This window comes from Phyllobates terribilis, unplaced genomic scaffold, assembly GCF_046119375.1.
Source record: "Phyllobates terribilis strain yellow unplaced genomic scaffold, ASM4611937v1 Scaffold_75__1_contigs__length_6962009, whole genome shotgun sequence".
Taxonomy (NCBI): domain Eukaryota; kingdom Metazoa; phylum Chordata; class Amphibia; order Anura; family Dendrobatidae; genus Phyllobates; species Phyllobates terribilis.
Genome location: NW_027362835.1, coordinates 808,183 through 832,309, shown reverse-complemented (window position 1 = coordinate 832,309; position 24,127 = coordinate 808,183). Strand labels below are relative to the sequence as shown.

Sequence of the window (24,127 nt, the reverse complement as noted above, 5' to 3'; positions counted from 1 at the left end):
CAAATTTGGCGATCATAAACCGAACCGAAAATTGAAATGTTCGCTCATCTCTAATAGTGAATGCTCCAGAAAAGTGAACTCCATACATTTTTCCCCTTTCTTGGGAATAGATGCTAAGTGTTGTTTATTGTCCAATCACTTTCATTGTATGCTACAAAAATTGTTTGAATAGTTTTAAAAATCTATGTCTCATTAAAAGCATTGCTATCTTTCTACTGGGGCATAACCTTGATCATATGCATTCTGATGTAGCTTACTAGTAGGTTACTGTCTCCTCAATCCAAATGATCAAGCATTCCCAAACTTTATGCCAAAAAAGTGAAGTTTTTCTATTATATACAAAAGTTAAAGTCATCTGAATAATTGTTCTATTATTGTTTTTTAGATGACACCCCTGAGACTTGTATCTATTCCAATTGGTCTCCCTGGTCTGCTTGTAGCTCTGCTACCTGTGAGAAGGGCAAAAGAATGAGACAACGTATGCTAAAAGCACAGCTGGATCTCAGTGTGTCATGTCCAGACACCCAGGACTTTGAACCCTGTATGGGTCCAGGATGCATCGATGATGGTAATTTGGAAGTCAAATAAACACAAAAGGTTAAAGGGAATAGTCCTGTTAAAAAACATCTTTTGGGTCAGAGGATGGTAGCTGAAGAAAATAACATATTCATCAATGCACACCCTCCCCAGGTCCAGTTCTACCTTTCCAGCCACAATATTTGTTGACAGGCTGGAGTGGTGATGTTTCAGTTGAAGCTAGTCACGGGCTTAGTATATCATGTCATCTGTATCTGCAGAGCCTCTGAGCTTCAGCAGTCATGTGTGCTGTAGTTGTTATGTCAGCAGTTTAGCCTGTGAACTGCTGACTCTATGAGACCAGGGTGGTGGCAAACTGACAGCACTAGACCTGAGGAATGTGAGTATAGTCCATCTTTTACAAGTGCAAACGTTTGCCAAATAAACTTAAAGGGGTTGGCCAGGACAATTTTATTTAATGTATTTGAAGTGACCGCGGGCAAGGCCGCGCGTTGGTATCTATGATCAGGCCCAGCAAGATCCCCACACACAGACTCTATCTTGATAACCGTATCTTTACTTGTATACATTTTTAACACAGCAGAACACAATAAATGACAACCGTAAATATGCACAGCAATAACGTGTTCTTATAAGCTAACCCTCACTGTCCCTACTCACACGTTACCAGTCCTTTACTCCAGAAGGATGTGTCCCCCGTCGCAGGCCTGTCTGTCTTTGCAGGAAGGGGTCCCAGCCGAAGAAGACAGGAACAACAAATTTCACTGAAAGAAAGGAATACTTCGGCCTCTCACCAGAGGTCCCGCTTACAGTCTCTCTGATCCGGATAGCAGCTTTTGTGGATTCCCTTATGTAGTCCACACTCCAGTAGCAGGGAGTGTAACAGCTGAATTCTTCAGCAGTGCAGAAGCTGGGGAAGGCTCTGAGGATGAGGTGTCAGATAAAAGAAATCACGTTGATAGTCTCCTCTGCACCACACACGAGGACCTGCACACCGTCCTGGCTCTTTTCACAGACAACAACAGACTCTTCGCGCGCTTTTTCCTGCTTCCCACTTTGGTCACGTGACTCTCTAGGGCGGGACACAGGAGGCTCAGTCTTTTTCTCTGTCATCACACCCTGCGCAGGTGCAACCTCTGGCCACAAGGTGGCAACACCATCCTGCGTAATCATTTCTGTAACAGGCTCTATTTCAATTATCACAGAACAGTCAGAGTCTGCCAGCTCACTACATATTGATGACCCTTGAGACAATGGACTGTTTGTTTTGTGGGGCATCTTCAACCATTTCAATGTTATATTTAAGGCCACAATAATGCTTTATAGAGGTCCCAGACTCTTTTCCAGTGGATGATGTTGAGGAAGATAAGGATCTGACATGTCCGATTTTGGACTAGCGATCCTTTTGTTCTCTTGAAGACAAGCCGCTGCCAGAGATGTTTGGTAGAGCCTTTCTGACAGAGAACACAGCAGTGCTTAGAGCGATTGCTGCTCTGTATCGGAGAGGTGGGCGAGATAGTTGGCTGCCAAAGCATCTGACAAATCATTGCTCAAATAAAAGCTATATAAAGTGTATGAGGGACTTCAGTGAGGCTATGTAGAAGGACTTTTCATATTGTTTGGTCTGGTAGTCTTCAGCATTGTTTATGTTTTTGAGTCAGGATGTGTACAGGATAAGTAAAATAGGACTGACTCCTTCCAAAACACTCGTGTCCACAGATTGTCCTTGGTATTGCAACTCACACAAATTCACAACAATGGAGCTGAGCTGCAATTCCTGACTAGTGTTAAGCATTCCGATACTGAAATATCGGGTATCAGCCGATATTCGCGGTATCGGAATTCCGATACTTAATTCCGATACTTTAACAAATATCGAATACCGGAATCGGAAGTTCCCATAATGCCTGCGCTCTGCAGTGTCTCTGAAGTATGACAAGCTGGATGGCAGCGCTCAGCTGAGATCCAGCCTGTCATCAGAATGCCATCCCAGCGTGGGAGAATTCTCCTGATCGTTTAAAAGCCGGCGGGCGGTAAAAAGCCGCTGGCTTTCAAACAATCACACAGCCCCATACTGCTTCCCCGCAGCCTCCCACCCTGATCCTCCGCTCCCCTCGCCACCTCCCATCCCGATCGTAAGTTAGGACTGGGCGGGGAGCGCAGCACCAAGGAGCGGGGAGCGAAGGACCCGGGCGGGGAAGCCGGCAGTGAAAAGACTTCACCGCCGGCTTTCCCGTTCTGTGCTGCGCTTTCCCGCCGGTTATTTCAAATGAATAGCTGAGGTATCAGGTGATGCCGATCAGCTGTTCATTTGAAGTAGCCGCGGTGCCCTCAGAGGGTTCATGTGAGTTCATGCTTGACTGCATTGCATGAACTCACATGAACTTTCCCACGGCCGCACAGTGACGTGAATGAGGTGAGGTCATGTCCAATGAACTCAGCTCACCTCATGCACGTCACTGACAGCGTGGGAAAATTCTCATGCTGAAGCGCTGAGTGCAGGAGAATTCTCCCACACTGTCAGTGACGTGCATGAGGTGAGCTGAGTTCATTGGACATAACCTCGGCTCATCTTTATGCTGTCACAGAGAGACACTGCGGAGCGCAAGCAAGCCTGCGCTTCTCAGTGTCTGTGGGATGACAGGCTGGATGGCAGCGTTCTGCTGCGGTCCAGCCTGTCATCTCGATGTAGCAGAGCTGAAGCTGTCCTGGGAACCATGGGAAGGTAAGGATGAGGTTGCTTTATTATTTTTCTTTTATTGCAGGAGATCGTTGGCTTCAGCTGGAATGGGCGTGATGGTAAGTATGGTTTAATTTAGAACAATAAAGAATTGTGTGTTTATTTCAATTAAAGGACTTTATTCTGGGTGTTTGTGTTTTTTTTTTTAACTTTGACTATGGGGTTGGTAATGGGGGTGTCTTATAGACGCCTCTCCATTACTAACCTGGGCTTGATGTAAGCTGGCATTATAAGCTGACATCAACCCCAACCCTATTACCCCACTGCCACCGCTACAGGGCAGTGGGAAGAACGAGGCTAAGTGCCAGAATTGGCGCATCCTATGGATGCTCCATTTCTGGGGCGGCTGACGGCTGGTGTTTCTAGCCTGGGAGGGGGCCAATATTCATGGCACCCTTCCTGGGCTATTAATATCAGCCCCCAGCTGTCTGCCTAGCCTTTGCTAGCTATTAAATTAGGGGGGACCCCACGTCATTTTTTTGAAGGGGTCCCCCATTTTAATAGCTAGTAAAGGCTAGGTATTCAGCTGGGGGCTCATATTAGTAGCCTGGGAAGCTCCGTGGGTATTACCCCCTTCCCAGGCTTCAAACATCTGCCCCAGCCATCTGCTTAACCTCCGCTAGAGACTAAAATTAAGGGGAACCCCATGCCAATTTTTTTTTAAATAAATCCTTTATTTTAACACTAAATGACAAGTACAGTAATCAACACTATCACTGTACTTCTTATATACAGTCATATGAAAAAGTTTGGGCACCCCTATTAATCTTAAGCTTAATGTTTTATAAAAATTGGTGTTTTTGCAACAGCTATTTCAGTTTGATATATGTAATAACTGTTGGACACAGTAATGTTTCTGCCTTGAAATTAGGTTTATTGTACTAACAGAAAATGTGCAATCTGCATTCAAACTAAATTTGACAGGTGCATAAGTATGGGCACCTCACCAGAAAAGTGACATTAATATTTAGTAGATCCTCCTTTTGCAAAAATAACAGCCTCTAGTCGCTTCCTGTAGCTTTTAATGAGTTCCTGGATCCTGGATGAAGGTATTTTTGACCATTCCTCTTTACAAAACAATTCCAGTTCAGTTAAGTTTGATGGTCGCCGAGCATGGACAGCCCTCTTCAAATGATCCCACAGATGTTCAATGATATTCAGGTCTGGGGACTGGGATGGCCATTCCAGAACATTGTAATTGTTCCTCTGCATGAATGCCTGAGTAGATTTGGAGCAGTGTTTTGGATCATTGTCTTGCTGAAAGATCCATCCCATGCGTAACTTCAACTTTATCACTGATTCTTGAACATTGTTGTCAAGAATCTGCTGAAACTGGGTGGAATCCATGCGTCCCTCAACTTTATCAAGATTCCCAGTGCTGGCATTGGCCACACAACCCCAAAGCATGATGGAACCTCCACCAAATTTTACTGTGGGTAGCAAGTGTTTTTCTTGGAATGCTCTGTTTTTTTGCCACCATGCATAATGCCTTTTTGTGTGACCAAACAACTCAATCTTGGTTTCATCAGTCCACAGGACCTTCTTCCAAAAAGAAATTGGCTTCTCCAAATGTGCTTTTGCATACCTCAGCCGACTCGGTTTGTGGCGTGCTTGCAGAAACGGCTTCTTTCGCATCACTCTCCCATACAGCTTCTCCTTGTGCAAAGTGCGTTGTATAGTTGACCGATGCACAGTGACACCATCTGCAGCAAGTTGATGCTGCAGCTCTCTGGAGGTGGTCTGAGGATTGTCCTTGATTGATCTCACCATTCTTCTTCTCTGCCTTTCTGATGTTTTTCTTGGCCTGCCACTTCTGGCCTTAACAAGAACAGTCCCTGTGTTCTTCCATATCCTTACTATGTTCCTCACAGTGGAAACTGACAGGTTAAATCTCTGAGACAGCTTTATGTATCCTTCCCCTGAACAACTATGTTGAATAATTTTTGTTTTCAGATCATTTGACAGTTGTTTTGAGGAGCCCCTGATGCCACTCTTCAGAGGAGATTCAAACAGGAGAACAACTTGCAAGTGGCCACTTTAAGTAGCTTTTCTCATGATTGCATACACCTGGCTATGAAGTTCAAATCTCAATGAGGTTACAAAACCAAAAAAAGTGCTTTAGTAAGTCAGTAAAAAGTAGGTAGGAGTATTTAAAACAAGAAAATGATAAGGGTGCCCATACTTATGCACCTGTCAAATTTTGTTTGAATGCAGATTGCACATTTTCTGTTAGTACAATAAACCTCATTTCAAGGCAGAAACATTACTGTGTCCAACAGTTATTACATATATCAAACTGAAATAGCTGTTGCAAAAACACCAATTTTTATAAAACATTAAGCTTAAGATTAATAGGGGTGCCCAAACTTTTTCATATGACTGTATTTGACTGACATGTTTCTATCTATCTAATCTATGTATGATTCTCTATTCCTTCTATTCTAAATTGTCGGGTACCGCTGCTGAATTGCCGGCCGGCTTTTTTAAAGAGACGGTGCATGAAAACACTATTATATTTTTAAATAAATCCTTTACACTAAATGACAAGTACAGTAAGCAACACTGTCACTGTACTTCATATATATGTGACTGACATGTTTCTATCTATCTAATCTATGTGTGAAGCTCTATTCTGTCTGTTATAAATTGTCGGGTACCGCTGCTGAATTGCCGGCCGGCTTTTTTAAAGAGACAGTGCATGAAAACACAATTATTTTTTTAAATAAATCCTTTACACTAAATGACAAGTACAGTAAGCAACACTGTCACTGTACTTCATATATATGTTACTCACATGTTTCTATCTATCTAATCTATGTGTGAAGCTCTATTCTTTCTGTTGTAAATTGTCGGGTACCGGTGTATGCCGCTGATGAATTGCCGGCTTTTCGCGTAATACATTCTACATTATTCTTAGTTGTTTTACTTCATGTAGAATTAACCTACAAGGAAAGAAAGGGTTTATTTTCATTCCAATATTTGTGTGCCATTGACTTGCATTGGTTTCCGGTATCGGAATCGGCGATATCCGATACTTTTTGGGTATCGGTCCGATCCAATCCGATACGATATTTCCTGATATCTGAAGGTATCGCTCAACACTATTCCTGACACAACACATGAACAAACTGTTTTTGTAAGAAAGAAGTTTTCTAATATTGCTCAACTCTTTAAGGCCTTTTAGCTAGATATTCTTTAGATATAAAGACATGCACAGAACACCCAGATAACGTTTGCAGAGGTTTTGGTCTCAATCAGACAGCATATCCTGTGGTGACTCCACAAAAATGACTTTACTCCATATGAGGAGAATAGAACTATAAATTATACCTGATAACTTGGGGCACAGTTAAAGGTTTTACATTGGAATCTAACATCTTCAAGTTTTGATGATTGGTATTGTTGGTTTGCGATCCATACACCACCTGACAGGAGCTGTCCGCTGTCTACTACAGAAGATTCTAGGTTTACCATGATCTTTAGTTTTCTTTTTCTTTTTCTCAGATGCGTCCACATGTATGATGTCAGAGTGGATCATGTGGTCCCCTTGTAGTGTCACTTGTGGAATGGGAATGAGATCAAGGGAACGATATGTAAAGCAATTTCCAGAAGATGGATCTATGTGTAAAGTCCCAACAGAAGAGATAGAGAAATGTATAGTCAATGAGGAATGTGGTAAGTCAAACTTTTATGTATTTGCCGTTCTAAAGTTTGTTTTTTTTTGGTAATAGAAATATCTTTTTAAATACATCTCTGTACTGTTCCTAATTTACACTTGCATTACAATCCAGAGCTGCTTTCATAATTCTTCTGATTGGTATTTGAAACAGTCAAAAAGCCTGTTAACACACAGAGATAAGCGAATATATTCGAATAGAATTGAATTGTACTTGAATTTTACAAAAATTGTAATTACCATTTTATGAACCAAAAAGGCCATCAAAAGAAAAAAAAATAAGAAAAAAAACATCTCACCACTCACCTCTCGGGCCCCCTTTGTCTTCCACATCACCCAACTGGTCCTCGAAGCATCTGATTATCACCGCCGCCAGAGACCCCAGAATAAGTTACATTAAATTTGCGGAGAATAATTTCATTACAGATCAAATTTCCTGGGAAAATCTATATGAACAGGCATATTCAAATTATGCCTGATCCACTCATTTCTACTAATTACCTTTTGGATGGAATTCAAAGTAAAGTATCAGCCTTTGCTGATGACACAAAACTATGTAGGTAATAAAAACTGAGCTAAACTGTATAACATTAAACAACAATCTGGATAAGATGTCTGCATGGGCAAACACGTGGCAGATGAGACTTATTGTTGATAAATGTATACTAAGTGTGATTATTAGTCAAGTGAGTATTTTGACCATGTCATCATTTTTAGGCCACGGCCCCACTATCAGTATTTGGTCAGTATTTTTTCTCAGGAGTGGGAGCCAAAACCAGGAGCGGGTGATAAATGCAGAATTGGTGACTTGTTTCTATTATACCTTTTCTCAGATTGTTCCTCACCTGGTTTTGGCTCCCACACCTGAGAAAATATATTGACCGAATACTAGTGTTGAGCATTCCGATACTGTAATATCGGGTATCGGCCGATATTCGCGGTATCGGAATTCCGAAAATTAATTCCGATACTTTTACAATATCGAATACCGGAATCGGAAGTTCCCATAATGCCTGCGCTCTGCAGTGTCTGTGAAGGATGACAAGTTGGATGGCAGCGCGATCCAGCCTGTCATCAGAATGCCATCCCAGCGGGGGAGAATTCTCCTGATTGTTTAAAAGCCGGCGCGCGGTAAAAAGCCGCCGGCTTTTAAACAATCACACAGCCCCATACTGCTTCCCCGCAGCCTCCCACCCCGATCCTCCGCTCCCCTCGCCACCTCCAATCCCAATCGTAAGTTAGGACCGGGCAGGGAGTGCAGCACCAAGGAGCGAAGGACCCGGGCGGGGAAGCCGGCAGTGAAAAGACTTCACCGCCGGCTTTCCCGTTCTGTGCTGCGCTTTCCCGCCGGTTATTTCAAATGAACAGCTGAGGTATCAGGTGATGCCGATCAGCTGTTCATTTGAAGTCGCCGCGGTGCCCTCAGAGGGTTCATGTGAGTTCATGCTTGACTGCATGAACTCACATGAACTTTCCCACGGCCGCACAGGTCAGCCTCACCTCCCAGACCCGTCATGATTAGTGTGTGTGCGGGTGTGTGTGCGGGGTGTGTGTGCGGGGTGTGTGTGCGGGTGTGTGTGCGGGGTGTGTGTGCGGGGTGTGTGTGCGGGGTGTGTGTGCGGGGTGTGTGTGCGGGGTGTCTGTGCGATGTTTGTGCGGGTGTGCGCGGTGTCTGTGCGTGCAGGCAGACATAGGCCGATGTGACACTACTACTCCCATCGGCCTATGTCTGTCCCCCGTCCACTCGTGCCAGCAGGATCAGCTCGATGGGAGCAGTAGTTCCCATCAGCCTGATCCTGCTATTTAAATTGCCCTACTGTGTCCCCAATAAATGTTAAATACATGTCATTGGTGGCCAGTGGTTACCTACAATAAATTAGTTCATACATTACCTGTCCCCGCCGATCGCCACCTAAAATAAAGTAAAAAATAAAAAATTACACCTATACTCACCTAGACACCTAATTCCCCGAAGCCATCGATCTCCTGTAATAAAATATAAAATAATAAACCACAACCTTATCCTTACCCCTCCGGAGTAGTCGACGAGTGTCCCACGAAGATCTCCAGTTCAGAGCAGCCACATAGAATGTGACCGCTCTGAACCGCTGCCGCCGCTAGAATGATGGGGCCGTAAGGGTTCACCGGAGTTCAGGCAGCGCTGCTCCGGTTTGCTCCTTTACGGCCCTGCTGTATCGTGAGAAATTCCCACGGTACAGCAGTGCCGTAAAGGAGGTCTCCGGAGCTGCGCTGCCTGAATGCACTCCGGTGACCTCAGTCAGTGGCTCCCGCTGCCGGGAGCGGACGTGTTCCCGGCAGCGTGAGCTTACAGCAGCCATGCACAGCTGTCACCTTCTCCAGATGTGACAGCTGTGCATGGGAGATCAGCGCAGGAACGTGGACAGGTAACTATTATTTTTAGTAAACTAAGAATTAAATAAAATGGTGTGTTTTATTTCAAATAAATTATTTTTTTCTGGGTGTAGTGTGTTTTTTCTTTTTAACACTTTGTAGGTTAGTAATGGGGGTGTCTTATAGACGCCCATCATTACTAACCTGGGCTTCATGGCAGCTGGCGCTGACATGAACCCCACCAGGGCAGCGTGGAAGAGCGAGGCTAAGTGCCAGAATTGGTGCATCCTATGGATGCGCCATTTCTGGGGCGGCTGATGACTGGTGTTTCTAGCCTGGGAGGGGGCCATTATTCATGGCACCCTTCCTGGGCTATTAATATCAGCCCCCAGCTGTCTGCCTAGCCTTTGCTAGCTATTAAAATAGGGGGGACCCCACGTCATTTTTTTGGGGGGGGTCCCCCATTTTAATAGCTAGTAAAGGCTAGGTATTCAGCTGGGGGCTGATATTAGTAGCCTGGGAAGCTCCGTGGGTTTTACCCCCTTCCCAGGCTTCAAACATCTGCCCCAGCCGTCTGCTTAACCTCCGCTAGAGACTAAAATTATGCGGGATCCCACGCCATTTTTTTTTTAAATAAATCCTTTATTTTAACACTAAATGACATTTGAGGAGTTAATAAAGATGCAGTCCCTAAATTATTATTTATTTTTTAATTAATTTTTCCCAAAACTTTTGACGTGGGCTTCGCCATATTTTTGTATGCCAGCCAGGTACAGCATCCAGCTTCTATGAACGCACCATTTTCCGGGGTGGCTGCGGACTGCAATTTTCAGCGGGGGGGGGGGCAGAAAGCTTGGGCCTCCCTGCGCTGCAGATTCCATCCCCCAGCTGCCTAGTTGTACCTGGCTGGACACAAAAATAGGGAGAAGCTCCACGTTTTTGTTTTTTTTAATTATTTCATGAAATTCATGGAATAATTAAGAAAAAAAGGGCTTCCCTATATTGTTGTGTCCAGCCAGGTACAAATAGGCAGCTGGTGGTTGGGGGCAGCCCGTTCCTGCCTGCTGTACCTGGCTGGACACAAATATAGTGCAAAGCCCCACGTCAATTTTTTTTTAATTATTTCAGGAAATTCATGAAATAATTAAAAAAAAATTATGTGGGGCTTCGCCCTATATTTGTGTCCAGTCAGGTACAGCAGGCAGGAACGGGCTGCCCCCAACCACCAGCTGCCTATTTGTACCTAGCCGGACACAACAATATAGGGAAGCCCTTTTTTTCTTAATTATTCCATGAATTTCATGAAATAATTAAAAAAAAAAATACGTGGGGCTTCGCCCTATTTTTGTGTCCAGCCAGGTACAACAAGGCAGCTGGGGGCTGGAATCCGCAGCGCAGGGAGGCCCAAGCTTTCTGGGCCCCACCCGCTGCAAATTGCAGTCCGCAGCCGCCCCGGAAAATGGCGCGTTCATAGAAGCGCCATCTTCTGGCGCTGTACCCAACTCATCCAGGGCCCTGGTGCGGTGGCTCACTGGGTAATAAAGGGGTTAAGGCCAGCTTGGCATTATCAGCTGGCCCTAAGCCCAAAATTCATGGGGTCACGCCAATATTAGACATGACCGCCATGAATTTCTAGTAAAGTATTTAAAAAAAACACAAACACCCAGAAAAAAGTCCTTTAATTGAAATAAAGACACAATTCTTTATTGTTCTAAATTAAACCATACTTACAGTCACGCCCATTCCAGCCGAAGCCAGCGATCTCCTGCAATAAAAGAAAAATAATAAAGCAACCTCATCCTTACCTTTCCATGGCTCCCACGACAGCTTCAGCTCTGCTACATCGAGATGACAGGCTGGACCGCAGCAGAACGCTGCCATTCAGCCTGTCATCCCGCAGACACTGAGAAGCGCAGGCATGCTTGCGCTCCTCAGTGTCTGGCTGTGACGGCATCCAGATGAGCCGAGGTCATGTCCAATGAACTCAGCTCACCTCATGCACGTCACTGACAGCGTGGGAAAATTCTCCTGCACTCAGCACTTCAGCGTGAGAATTTTCCCACGCTGTCAGTGACGTGCTTGAGGTGAGCTGAGTTCATTGGACATGAACTCGGCTCATCTGGATGCCGTCACAGCCAGACACTGAGGAGCGCAAGTATGCCTGCGCTTCTCAGTGTCCGCGGAATGATAGGCTGGATGGCAGCGTTCTGCTGCGGTCCAGCCTGTCATCTCGATGTAGCAGAGCTGAAGCTGTCGTGGGAGCCATGGAAAGGTAAGGATGATGTTGCTTTATTATTTTACTTTTATTGCAGGAGATCGTTGGCTTCAGCTGGAATGGGCGTGACTGTAAGTATGGTTTAATTTAGAACAATAAAGAATTGTGTGTTTATTTCAATTAAAGGACTTTTTTCTGGGTGTTTGTGTTTTTTTTAAATACTTTACTAGAAATTCATGGTGGTCATGTCTAATATTGGCGTGACCCCATGAATTTCGGGCTTAGGGCCAGCTGATAATGCCAAGCTGGCCCTAACCCCTTTATTACCCAGTGAGCCACCGCACCAGGGCCCTGGATGAGTTGGGTACAGCGCCAGAAGATGGCGCTTCTATGAACGCGCCATTTTCCGGGGTGGCTGCGGACTGCAATTTGCAGCGGGTGGGGCCCAGAAAGCTTGGGCCTCCCTGCGCTGCAGATTCCAGCCCCCAGCTGCCTAGTTGTACCTGGCTGGACACAAAAATAGGGCGAAGCTCCACGTATTTTTTTTTAAAATTCATGAAATTCATGGAATAATTAAGAAAAAAAGGGCTTCCCTATATTGTTGTGTCCGGCTAGGTACAAATAAGCAGCTGGTGGTTGGGGGCAGCCCGTTCCTGCCTGCTGTACCTGACTGGACACAAATATAGGGCGAAGCCCCACATAATTTTTTTTAATTATTTCATGAATTTCCTGAAATGATTTAAAAAAAATTGACGTGGGGCTTCGCACTATATTTGTGTCCAGCCAGGTACAGCAGGCAGGAACGGGCTGCCCCCAACCACCAGCTGCCTATTTGTACCTGGTTGGACACAACAATATAGGGAAGCCCTTTTTTTCTTAATTATTTCATGAATTTCATGAAATAATTAAAAAAAAAAAATACGTGAAGCTTCTCCCTATTTTTGTGTCCAGCCAGGTACAACTAGGCAGCTGGGGGATGGAATCTGCAGCGCAGGGAGGCCCAAGCTTTCTGCCCCCCCCCCCGCTGAAAATTGCAGTCCACAGCCACCCCGGAAAATGACGCGTTCATAGAAGCTGGATGCTGTACCTGGCAGGCATACAAAAATATGGCGAAGCCCACGTCAAAAGTTTTGGGAAAAATTAATTAAAAAATAAATAATAATTTAGGGACTGCATCTTTATTAACTCCTCAAATGTCATTTAGTGTTAAAATAAAGGATTTATTTTAAAAAAAATTGATGTGGGGCTTCGCCCTATATTTGTGTCCAGCCAGGTACAGCAGGCAGGAACAGGCTGCCCCCAACCACCAGCTGCCTATTTGTACCTGGCCGGACACAACAATATAGGGAAGCCCTTTTTTAAAAAAAATTATTTCATGAAATAATTAAAAAAAAATTGACGTGGGGCTTCGCACTATATTTGTGTCCAGCCAGGTACAGCAGGCAGGAATGGGCTGACCCCAACCACCAGCTGCCTATTTGTACCTGGTTGGACACAACAATATAGGGAAGCCCTTTTTTTCTTAATTATTCCATGAATTTCATGAAATAATTAAAAAAAAAAATACGTGGGGCTTCGCCCTATTTTTGTGCCCAGCCAGGTACAACTAGGCAGCTGGGGGCTGGAATCCGCAGCGCAGGGAGACCCAAGCTTTCTGGGCCACCCCCGCTGCAAATTGCAGTCCGCAGCCGCCCCAGAAAATGGCGCGTTCATAGAAGCGCCATCTTCTGGCGCTGTACCCAACTCATCCAGGGCCCTGGTGCGGTGGCACACTGGGTAATAAAGGGGTTAAGGCCAGCTTGGCATTATCAGCTGGCCCTAAGCCCGAAATTCATGGGGTCACGCCAGTATTAGACATGACCACCATGAATTTCTAGTAAAGTATTTAAAAAACACAACACCCAGAAAAAAGTCCTTTAATTTAAATAAACACACAATTCTTTATTGTTCTAAATTAAACCATACTTACCGTCACGCCCATTCCAGCTGAAGCCAACGATCTCCTGCAATAAAAGTAAAATAATAAAGCAACATCATCCTTACCTTTCCATGGTTCCCACGATGGCTTCAGCTCTGCTACATCGAGATGACAGGATGGACCGCAGCAGAACGCTGCCATCCAGCCTGTCATCCCGCAGACACTGAGAAGCGCAGGCATACTTCCACTCCTCAGTGTCTCTCTGTGACGGCATAAAGATGAGCCGAGGTCATGTCCAATGAACTCAGCTCACCTCATGCACGTCACTGAGAGCGTGGGAAAATTCTCCTGCACTCAGCACTTCAGCGTGAGAATTTTCCCACGCTGTCAGTGACGTGCATGAGGTGAGCTGAGTTCATTGGACATGACCTCACCTCATGTATGTCACTGACAGCGTGGGAGAATTCTCACACTGAAGCGGTGAGTGCAGGAGAATTTTCCCACGCTGTCAGTGACGTGCATGAGGTGAGCTGAGTTCATTGGACATGAACTCGGCTCATCTGGATGACGTCACAGAGAGACACTGAGGAGCGCAAGCATGCCTGCGCTTCTCAGTGTCTGCGGGATGACAGGCTGGATGGCAGCGTTCTGCTGCGGTCCAGCCTGTCATCTCGATGTAGCAGAGCTGTCCTGGGAACCATCGAAAGGTAAGGATGTTGTTGCTTTATTATTTTTCTTTTATTGCAGGAGATCGTTGGCTTCAGCTGGAATGGGCGTGATGGTAAGTATGGTTTAATTTAGAACAATAAAGAATTGTGTGTTTATTTCAATTAAAGGACTTTATTCTGGGTGTTTGTGTTTTTCTTTAACTTGACTATGGGGTTAGTAATGGGGGTGTCTTATAGACGCCTCTCCATTACTAACCTGGGCTTGATGTCAGCTGGCATTATAAGCTGACATCAACCCCAGCCCTATTACCCCACTGCCACCGCTACAGGGCAGTGGGAAGAGCGAGGCTAAGTGCCAGAATTGGCGCATCCTATGGATGCGCCATTTCTGGGGCGGCTGACGCCTGGTGTTTCTAGCCTGGGAGGGGGCTAATATTCATGGCACCCTTCCTGGGCTATTAAAATCAGCCCCCAGCTGTCTGCCTAGCCTTTGCTAGCTATTAAATTAGGGGGGACCCCACGTTATTTTTTTGGGGGGGTTCCCCCATTTTAATAGCTAGTAAAGGCTAGGTATTCAGCTGGGGGCTGATATTAGTTGCCTGGGAAGCTCCGTGGGTATTACCCCCTTCCCAGGCTTCAAACATTTGCCCCAGCTGTCTGCTTAACCTCCGCTAGAGCCTAAAATTAAGGGGAACCCCACGCCAATTTTTTTTTAAATAAATCCTTTATTTTAACACTAAATGACAAGTACAGTAATCAACACTATCACTGTACTTCATATATATGTGACTGACATGTTTCTATCTATCTAATCTATGTGTGATTCTCTATTCTTTCTATTCTAAATTGTCGGGTACCGCTGCTGAATTGCCGGCCGGCTTTCTTAAAGAGACGGTGCACGAAAACACTAATATTTTTTTAAATAAATCCTTTACACTAAATGACAAGTACAGTAATCAACACTGTCACTGTACTTCATATATATGTGACTGACATGTTTCTATCTATCTAATCTATGTGTGATGCTCTATTCTTTCTGTTATAAATTGTCGGGTACAGATGCTAAATTGCCGGCCGGCTTTTTTAAAGAGACGGTGCACGAAAACACTAATATTTTTTAAAATAAATCCTTTACACTAAATGACAAGTACAGTAAGCAACACTGTCACTGTACTTCATATATATGTGACTGACATGTTTCTATCTACCTAATCTATGTGTGAAGCTCTATTCTTTCTGTTGTAAATTGTCGGGAACCGGTGAATGCCGCTGATGAATTGCCGGCTTTTCATGTCATTCTACATTATTCTTAGTTGTTTTACTTCATGTAGAATTAACCTACAAGGAAAGAAAGGGTTTATTTTCATTCCGATATTTGTGTCCCATTGACTTGCATTGGTTTCCGGTATCGGAATCGGCGATATCCGATACTTTTTGGGTATCGGCCCGATCCAATCCGATACGATATTTCCTGATATCGGAAGGTATCGCTCAACACTACCGAATACTGACCAAATACTGATAGTGCGGCTGTGGCCTTATGCAGATTTTCCAATGACAATCTGTATAAACTTTGAATGGTTACTGGATGAAGCAGATCAGATGATGTGTATTTGTGTAATGAGTGAGGGTGCGGCCTGAGGATACAACAACCTTCATCAATGTGTGAAGATTTGTTAGGCAGCTGGTTTTCCTCAGGCAAAATAGTCCAAATAATGTTTAACTGACTCTGAAAAGTCAAAATTTGTTACAAGTATTACACAGGGATGCAGCACTCTTGAAATTACTAAGATATTGGAGCATGATCATAGAACCATCAAAAGTTGCGATGCAAATAGTCAACATGGTCACAAAAAAAGTGTTGAGAAAAAAAAAAACACACATTAACTGCAAAAGATTTGAGAAGAATCAACTGTAAAGTGACCAGGAAGCCATGATCCTCCACTGCTGTCATATTCTAGAACTGCAACTTCCCTGGAGAGCCCAGAAGCACAAAGTGTTCAGTGCTCAGAGACATGACCAAGGTAAGGAAGGCTGGAACCCAACCACCACTAAGACAGATTTTTCAAAGGATTTATGGACCAATGAGATGAGAGTGACTCTTGATGCACCAGATGGATAAAGTCGTATTATTACAACTCTATAAATTACTTGTAAGGCCACATCTCGGATATGGGATCCAGTTTCGGGCTCCGTTTTTTAAAAAGTTATTGAAAAGCTAGAGTCAGTTCAAAGGCGGAAACTAGATTATTACAAGGGATGGAAGGTTTCTTCTATAATGAGAGGTTAGAAAAGTTTGACTTGATTAGCTTGGAAAAAAGATGCCTCATTTATATTGTATATAAATACATGTGTGGTCAATATAAAGAACTGACACATGACTTATTCCTTCCAGGGACATTAAAAAGGACCAGATGACATTTATTACTTGTGGATGAATATAATTCCAGCACCTAAATAGGAAAGGGTTCTTTACAGTTAGAGTAGTCAAACTGTGTATTGCCTGACCACTTTGTGGGTATTTAAGATCTAGTTATGGATAATGTATAACTAGTCAAGGAGGGTTGAACTTAATGGACTTACAAGTGGGTACGAAAAGTATTCCGACCCTTTTAAATTTTTCACTCTTTGTTTCATTGCAGCCATTTGGTAAATTCTAAAAAGTTCATTTTTTTCTCATTAAAGTACATTCAGCACCCCACCTTGACTGAAAAAAAACCAGAAACGTAGAAATTTTTGCAAATTTATTAAAAAAGAAAAACTGAAATATCACATGGTCATAGTATTCAGACACTTTGCTCAGACACTTATATTTAAGTCACATGCTGTCCATTTCCTTGTGATCCTCCTTGAGATGGTTCTACTCCTTCATTGGAGTTCAACTGTGTTTAAACTGATAGGACTTGATTTGGAAAGGCACACACCTGTCTATATAAGACCTCACAGCTCACAGTGCATGTCAGACCAAATGAGAATCATGAGCTCAAAGGAACTGCCCAAGGAGCTCAGAGACAGAATTGTGGCAAGGCTCAGATCTGGCCAAGGTTACAAAAGAATTTCTGCATTACTCAAGGTTCCTAGGAGCACAGTGGCCTCCATAATCCTTACATGGAAGAAGTTTGGAACCACCAGAAGTCTTCCTAGACCTGGCCATCCAGCCCAACTGAGCAATCGTGGGAGAAGAGATTTGGTGAGAGAAGTAAAGAAGAACCCCAAGATCACTGTGGCTTAGCCAGAGATGCAGTAGGGAGATGAGAGAAAGTTCCACAAAGTCAACTATCACTTCAGCCCTCCACCAGTTGGGCCTTTATGGCATAGGGGCCCAACTGAAGCCTCTCCTCAGTGCAAGACATATGAAAGCCCGCATAGAGTTTGCTCAAAAACACATGAAGGACTCCCAGACTATGAGAAATAAGATTCTCTGGTCTGATGAGACAAAAGATAAAACGTTTTGGTGATAATTCTAAGCAGTATGTGTGGCACTGCTCATCACCTGCCCAATACAATACCAACAGTGAAACATGGTGGTGGCAGCATCATGCTATGGGGGTGTTTTTCAGCTGCAGGGACAGGATGACTGGTTGCAATTGAAGGAAACATGAATGCGGCCAAGTACAGAGATATCCTGGATGAAAACCTCTTCCAGAGTGCTCTGGACCTCAGACTTGGCCGAAGGTTCACCTTCCAACAAGGCAATGACCCTAACCACACAGCTAAAATAACAAAGGAGTGTCTTCAGAACAACTCTGTGGCCATTCTTGACTGGCCCAGCCAGAGCCCTGACCTAAACCCAATTGAGCATCTCTGGAGAGACCTGAAAATGGCTGTCCACCAACGTTCACCATCCAACCTGATGGAACTGGAGAGGATCTGCAAGGATGAATGGAACAGGATCCCCAAATCCAGGTGTGAAAAACTTGTTGCATCATTCCCAAGAAGACTCATGGCCGGACTAGCTCAAAAGGGTGCTTCTACTCAATACTGAGCAAAGGGTCTGAATACTTATGACTATGTGATATTTCAGTTTTTCTTTTTTAATAAATTTGCAAAAATTTCTACATTTCTGTTTTTTTTCAGTCAAGATGATGTGCAGAGTGTACTTTAATGAGAAATAAATGAACTTTTTAGAATTTACCAAATGGCTGCAATGAAACAAAGAGTGAAAAATGTAAAGGGGTCTGAATACTTTTCGTACCCACTGCATGTCTTTTTTATGTTACATAACTAAGAAATTTTCCTATGGGTAAATTGTTTTGATGGTAGTAATGTATTCTGCATTCTAAAATATCATAGATGTAAAAACAAAGGTTAACAATTATTTGCTTTATATCATTTACTGTATAGAGCCAAGCAGCTGCATAGTAACAGAGTGGGGTGAGTGGGAGGAATGCAGCGCAACCTGTGGAATGGGCATGAAAAAGCGGCATAGGATGATTAAGATGACACCAGCAGATGGGTCAATGTGCAAGGCTGAGACTTCTGATGTTGAAAAGTGTATGATGCCGGAGTGCCGTAAGTAATGTATTGTACCTTATTACCACACTAAATGTATCCAGAAACAAGTTGCTACCTATTGTCTCCATTGACTGTCAAAGTGATCAAGACTGAAGAACCTATCATGTTAGATTCCATTCAGGTAGACATTGCAGTTCCTATGGAGTCATGGGAGAAAGCAGGGCCAGCCATAGTTGACCCATCTCCCTTGTTACTTCTTCAGGACTCCTTACAGGAAACAAGGGAGGTCACAATTGGCTCATTATCATGAAAATGCTATGAAGGAAAGAACACTGAAAACAATCTTGGTAGGAACTCCTTTCTTTTATGTACACCATTGACTGTCTCATTCAGATATCTATTTATATTTAGCTATTTTTTTGAAAACAAGAAATATTTTTCATCAGTATGGTGAATCCAGTTTTTATACATTTTTGGTTTTCATGTCTATTTTCATGTGTTGAATTCATTTTGAAATTTCTTAGTTTCTCATACTCATTAGACAGTAAGAAAATGCCAAGTATTCAGATGCCATCTGAGTGCTATATGTTATTTTTAAGGGCCCATCCACTTAATTCAGTGAGTTTGATTAGAAAATCAGCAAAAACAAACAGACATGTTGATCAAAAACAGTCAGTCTGTAAAAATAAAAATAGACATATGATCATTCCCATACACTATAATGGGCGAATGTTCTATATGTGAAAAAGGTCTTAATAGGCAGTGCAGGATTAACCCCATCTCCTCTTGTGAAAGTGTGAACTGTGATAGCAGCAGGAGAGCATTAGGACCCTGTGACTTTTGCTTGGCTGAGCTCAGAGCAGAGGCAGTGCTGGAGAGCCTGTGTGTTCTGAGGGTGTCTGCTGTGTGAGAGGCTAGACAGGAAGTCTGTGAGAACTGAGCTGCAACAAGACTCTGTCTCTACAAGCTTCCCTGTGGAGATTGTAAACCCCTGTCCCTGGTGAAGTTGTGTTCCTGCTTAAGTACAAGTGCTGAGCTGGGGAACGCTGTGTGGCTCTTTGGAGTTTTGTGGAAGTCCATGCTGAGTGGACTAGAGACTTTGTGCTGAAGGAGCCAAGTGTCGAGTGAGAAGGGAAAGAGACTAAGGAATCCATCTCTGTGACGGAGTACGTGGTCGGTGGTCTGGAAAAGAGTGAGTGACTGCGAGAGGAGGGAAGGGGTTTGGTGCTGTTCACATTGAGAGGATACTGACAAGCCTTGTGAAAAGATCTTCCCAGACCTTAACCTGAGGCTACAGGACTAAAGTCCCCGGCGTGTGGGCTCGGCATCGGCCGACAAGGCAAGGAACCTTTGCTGTTTTTGTGAACGTTGCTTTTGTTTTGGCGCCAAAGTTTTCCGGGACTAGCTGCAGCCACCGCGATTCACAGGTCTGTGATAGACTACATCTGAGGTTAATGGTACCGTAACTTTAAGATACCCGGGTATCCTTATAATAGGGGTATAAGAGCAATTGGTGTAGTTTCATGCATTGTTATTGTTAATAGTGATAGGATTGTACTCAGTGTGCCATCTCAGGGGGTCCCTATAGACCGCCCTCACTAGACTGACACTTTGTTTAGGTAAAATTGTTCCAGATCTTTAGAATAATTCACATAAACTGGAAACCTTGAGATTGGCACATTGATTTCTGCTTTTGCTGATTGTGTGTGTTTAGTAGGGACAGTGTCCCAGGTAGAACCTGAGACTGATTCATGCAATACTGAATTTTAGTCTAATCCCTGTTTTAGTAAAGAAAGTGTTGTTTATTTCTGTCTCTGTCTCAGTTTATGACTCACTGGATCTCTCTTGGACCTCCGGTCATTACACTCTCACCACAAGAACATGTACAACAAAAATGGATGTCTGAATGAGGCTTTAGGCAGTCAGAAAAGCAGCACAACACATTATTAGTAAAATGCAGGAAGAAAAACACTTTTCCAACTTTGTATTGTGCTCTAATGAGCCAAGTCAAAACCTCCTTTAAATGTACTCAAGTTCATGTTAAGCCATACTCTGATGCCCTTCTCCCCGTAGGCATTCTGAGAGGTCTTAATAGTGATTCAGATCGTTAACTGTTCTTTTGTAGCCTCTGTCTAACCAGTGTAGTAATCTCAGTACGATTCATTACAAAATATTGCATAGTGCCCTTTACAAGCCACAGTGAATCATTATTACTAGATTATGAAAAGATTCTAAAATGGCCCATTATCCTCGAGTTGTACAGAGTGATGTATGATGCAAGCTGGCAGTGCTGCTCATTAAGAATACATCTATTTCCACATATGTGTGTATGTATATACAGTGTGGAAAAAAAAGTATTTTATACATTGACGATTTTGCAAGTTTTCCCACCTGGGAAATGGTGAAGTCTGTAATTTTTATCAAGAGTATACTTAAATTGGGAGAGACAGAATCTTAAAAAAAATCCAGAAAAATCTCATTGTTTGATTTTTACATAACTAATTTCCATTTTATTGCATGAAATAAGTATTTGACACAATAGAAAAACAGAACTTAATATTTGGTACAGAAACCTTTGTTTGCAATTACAGAGGTCACATGTTTCCTGTAGTTTTTCACCAAGTTTGCACACACTGCAGCAGGGATTTGGGTCCACTCCTTCATACAGATCTTCAGATCTTTCAGGTTTCGGGGCCGTCACTGGGCAACATTGAGTTCAGCTTCCTCCAAAGATTTTATATTATGTGCCACTCCAGGACCATGAAATGCTTCTTACAGAGCCACTTCTTAGTTGCCCTGGCTGTATGTGTAGGGTCATTGTCATGCTGGAAGACCCAGACACGACCCATCTTCAATGCTTTTACTGAGGGAAGGAAATTGTTGGCCAAAATCTTTCTATACATGACTCCATCAATCCTCCCTTCAATGCAGTGCAGTCATACTGTCCCCTTTGCAGAAAATCACCCCCAAAGTATGATGTTTCCCCCACCATGCTTCACGATATGGACGGTGTTCTTGGGGTTGTACTCATCCTCCTTCCTCCAAACACGATGAGTGGCGTGGATACCAAAAAGTTCTATTTTGGTCTCTTCTGACCGTATGCCTCCTCTGGATCATCCAGATGGTCATTGGCGGACTTCAAATGGGCCTGGACATGTGGTAGTGTGAGCAAGGGGATCTAGCGTGCCCTGCAGGATTTTAATCCATGATGGTATAGTCTGTTACTAATGGAATGTTTGAGACTGTGGTCCCATGTCTCTTCAGGTCATTAACCAGCTCCTCCTGTTTAGTTATTGCCTGATTCCTGGCCTTTCTCAAAATGATCCTTACCCCACGAGGCGAGATCATGCTTGGTGCCCCAGAGCGAGAAAGATTGACAGTCATCTTGTGTTCCTTCTATTTTCTAATAATTGTGCCAAAAGTTGTTGCTTTCTCAACAAGCTGCTTGACTATTATCCTGTAGCCCATTCCAACCTTGTGTAGGTCTACAATTTTGTTCTTGGTGTCCATGGACAGCTCTTTGGTCTTGGTCATGGTGGAGAGGTTGGAGTATGATTGATTGAGTGTGGACAGGTGTCTTTTATACATGTAATGAGTTCTAACAGGGGTAATTAATACAGGTAACAAGTGCAGAGTAGGAGGGATTCTTAAAGAAAAACTAACAAGTCTGTGGGAGCCAGAATTCTTGTAGGTTGGTAGGTGATCAAATACTTATTTCATGCTATAAAATGCAATTTAATTATTTAAAAATCATACAATGTGATTTTCTGGATTTTTTTAAAGATACTGTCTCTCTCAGATGAAGTGTACAAGTGTTGAAGTGTAAAAATTACAGATCACTCCATTCTTTGTAGGTGGGAAAACTTGCAAAATCGGCAGTGTATCAAATACATATATATATAAAAGGTTATAAAAGAAGAAAGGTTGCAGGATAAAATTGCTTTAAATATAAAAGTGTTAGTTTAATTTTAGCCATTAACAAAATGTAAAGTGAATGAACAAAAGAGATATCTAAATCAAATCAATATTTGGTGTGACAATGCTTTGTTTTCAAACAAGCATCAAAGCATCAATTCTTCTATCTACACTTGTACTGAGTTTTTGAAGGATCTTGGCTGGGAAGTTGTTTTAAACATCTTGGAAAACTAACCACAGATCATCTATGGATATAGACTTGTGCAAGTCCTTCTGTCTCTTCATGTAATTCCAGAGAATAACCTCGGCACTCAACAGTTCAAAGTAAAATAAATTTTAATGCAGTCCAAAATTCAAAAGTAAACATTTTGGTCTAATTGACCTTCATCAGTAAACTGTTGGACAAAAGAAATAAAGAACAAAAATAAATGAAAATAAATAATAAAGCATCAACATAAAAAATAAACATAAACAATAATTCATAGAAACAAATTATGATGCAAATGAAAATTAAATCATATACTGTAATGTTAGGCAGTGTTAACTAGTGATGAGTGAGCACTAAAATGCTCGAGTACTTGTTGCTCGAGTCGAGCACATTGTAATGCTCGGGTACTCGACCCGAGCAACGTGCCCAATGTAAGTCTATGGGAAACTCGAGAATTTTTCAGGTGGCTCCCCCCGGCGGTCTGCAGAGGGCCTAAAAATTGCCAAAATCGATGGGAACTGTGCTCAAATGACATGGGAACAGCATGGGGAAGACCACTGGAAGAATCTCTGACTCCCAGATCACTGCTATCAACAACTTTGTCAGAGTATTACACCACTTTTACAGACTCACAATAAAACATACAAAAACAAAACCAAAATGGATTTTCCTGGGAAATATGTTAAGGAACATCCTTTCCAGGGTAATGACTTGTATATAAAGCAAAATAAATAACCAAAAACAAAAATACTCCTCCACACCTTGGGCTATGTTCACTCGTAGTGTTTTTGATGCATTTTTGCACTTTTGCATTGCTTTCAACCAAGACAAATGCATTCACCAGGAAATGTCATTTTAGCATTTTACAACCTTATCTGGCCATGTGGTGTGTGACACATCATCAGACACATGCATGCAGTGCTGAAAAGTCATGGGAACAGCATGGGGAAGACCTCTGGAAGCATCTCTGACTCCCAGGTCACTGCCTAAAAGTGTGCCCATCATAAGTAATCCTTGGCGCATGTGAAGATGCCTTCCGCCATGCACCTGTCGGTGCAGATTTGCAACAATCACCGTCCACGTCCTTGTCCCAGTGCAACGTTCAGTTGTCCCTACCTCATTTCTTGGAATGCAAGCGCAAGTATGCTGCCAGCCACCCACCAACCCACAGGCTGCAATACTATACTGCCAAATTTTTGACAGCCGCTTACACTTGAAATGTGGCCTTTTAGGCTCAAGGAGGCGGAAGCTTTTCATAACCTCATGCTGGCAGCGGCCGGTTGTTCATTCTCGGTCCCCAGCCTCCACTGTTTCTCCTGGTGTCGTCTCCACCTTCCACAAGCACGGGGCCCACAACATTACCCGTGCCCTCCCCAGTGCACTTACTGGGAAGGACCACCTAACCACAATCACGTGGACAGGTGAATGTGGCCAGGGACGGTG

The 24,127-nt window shown here is 43.3% G+C and overlaps 1 protein-coding gene across 2 annotated transcripts in view; it reads left to right on the top strand.

Moving 5' to 3' along the window:
- The window catches only part of SPON1 (spondin 1), a 1,048,567-nt gene that overhangs the window by 950,657 nt on the left and 73,783 nt on the right, over positions 1-24,127 (top strand). For both annotated transcript variants that reach the window (XM_073662598.1, XM_073662597.1), the window contains exons 11-13: positions 386-568; positions 6,782-6,952; positions 18,451-18,618. In XM_073662598.1, the coding sequence (XP_073518699.1) occupies positions 386-568; positions 6,782-6,952; positions 18,451-18,618 (522 nt within the window). The remainder of the gene's footprint in view (positions 1-385; positions 569-6,781; positions 6,953-18,450; positions 18,619-24,127) is intronic.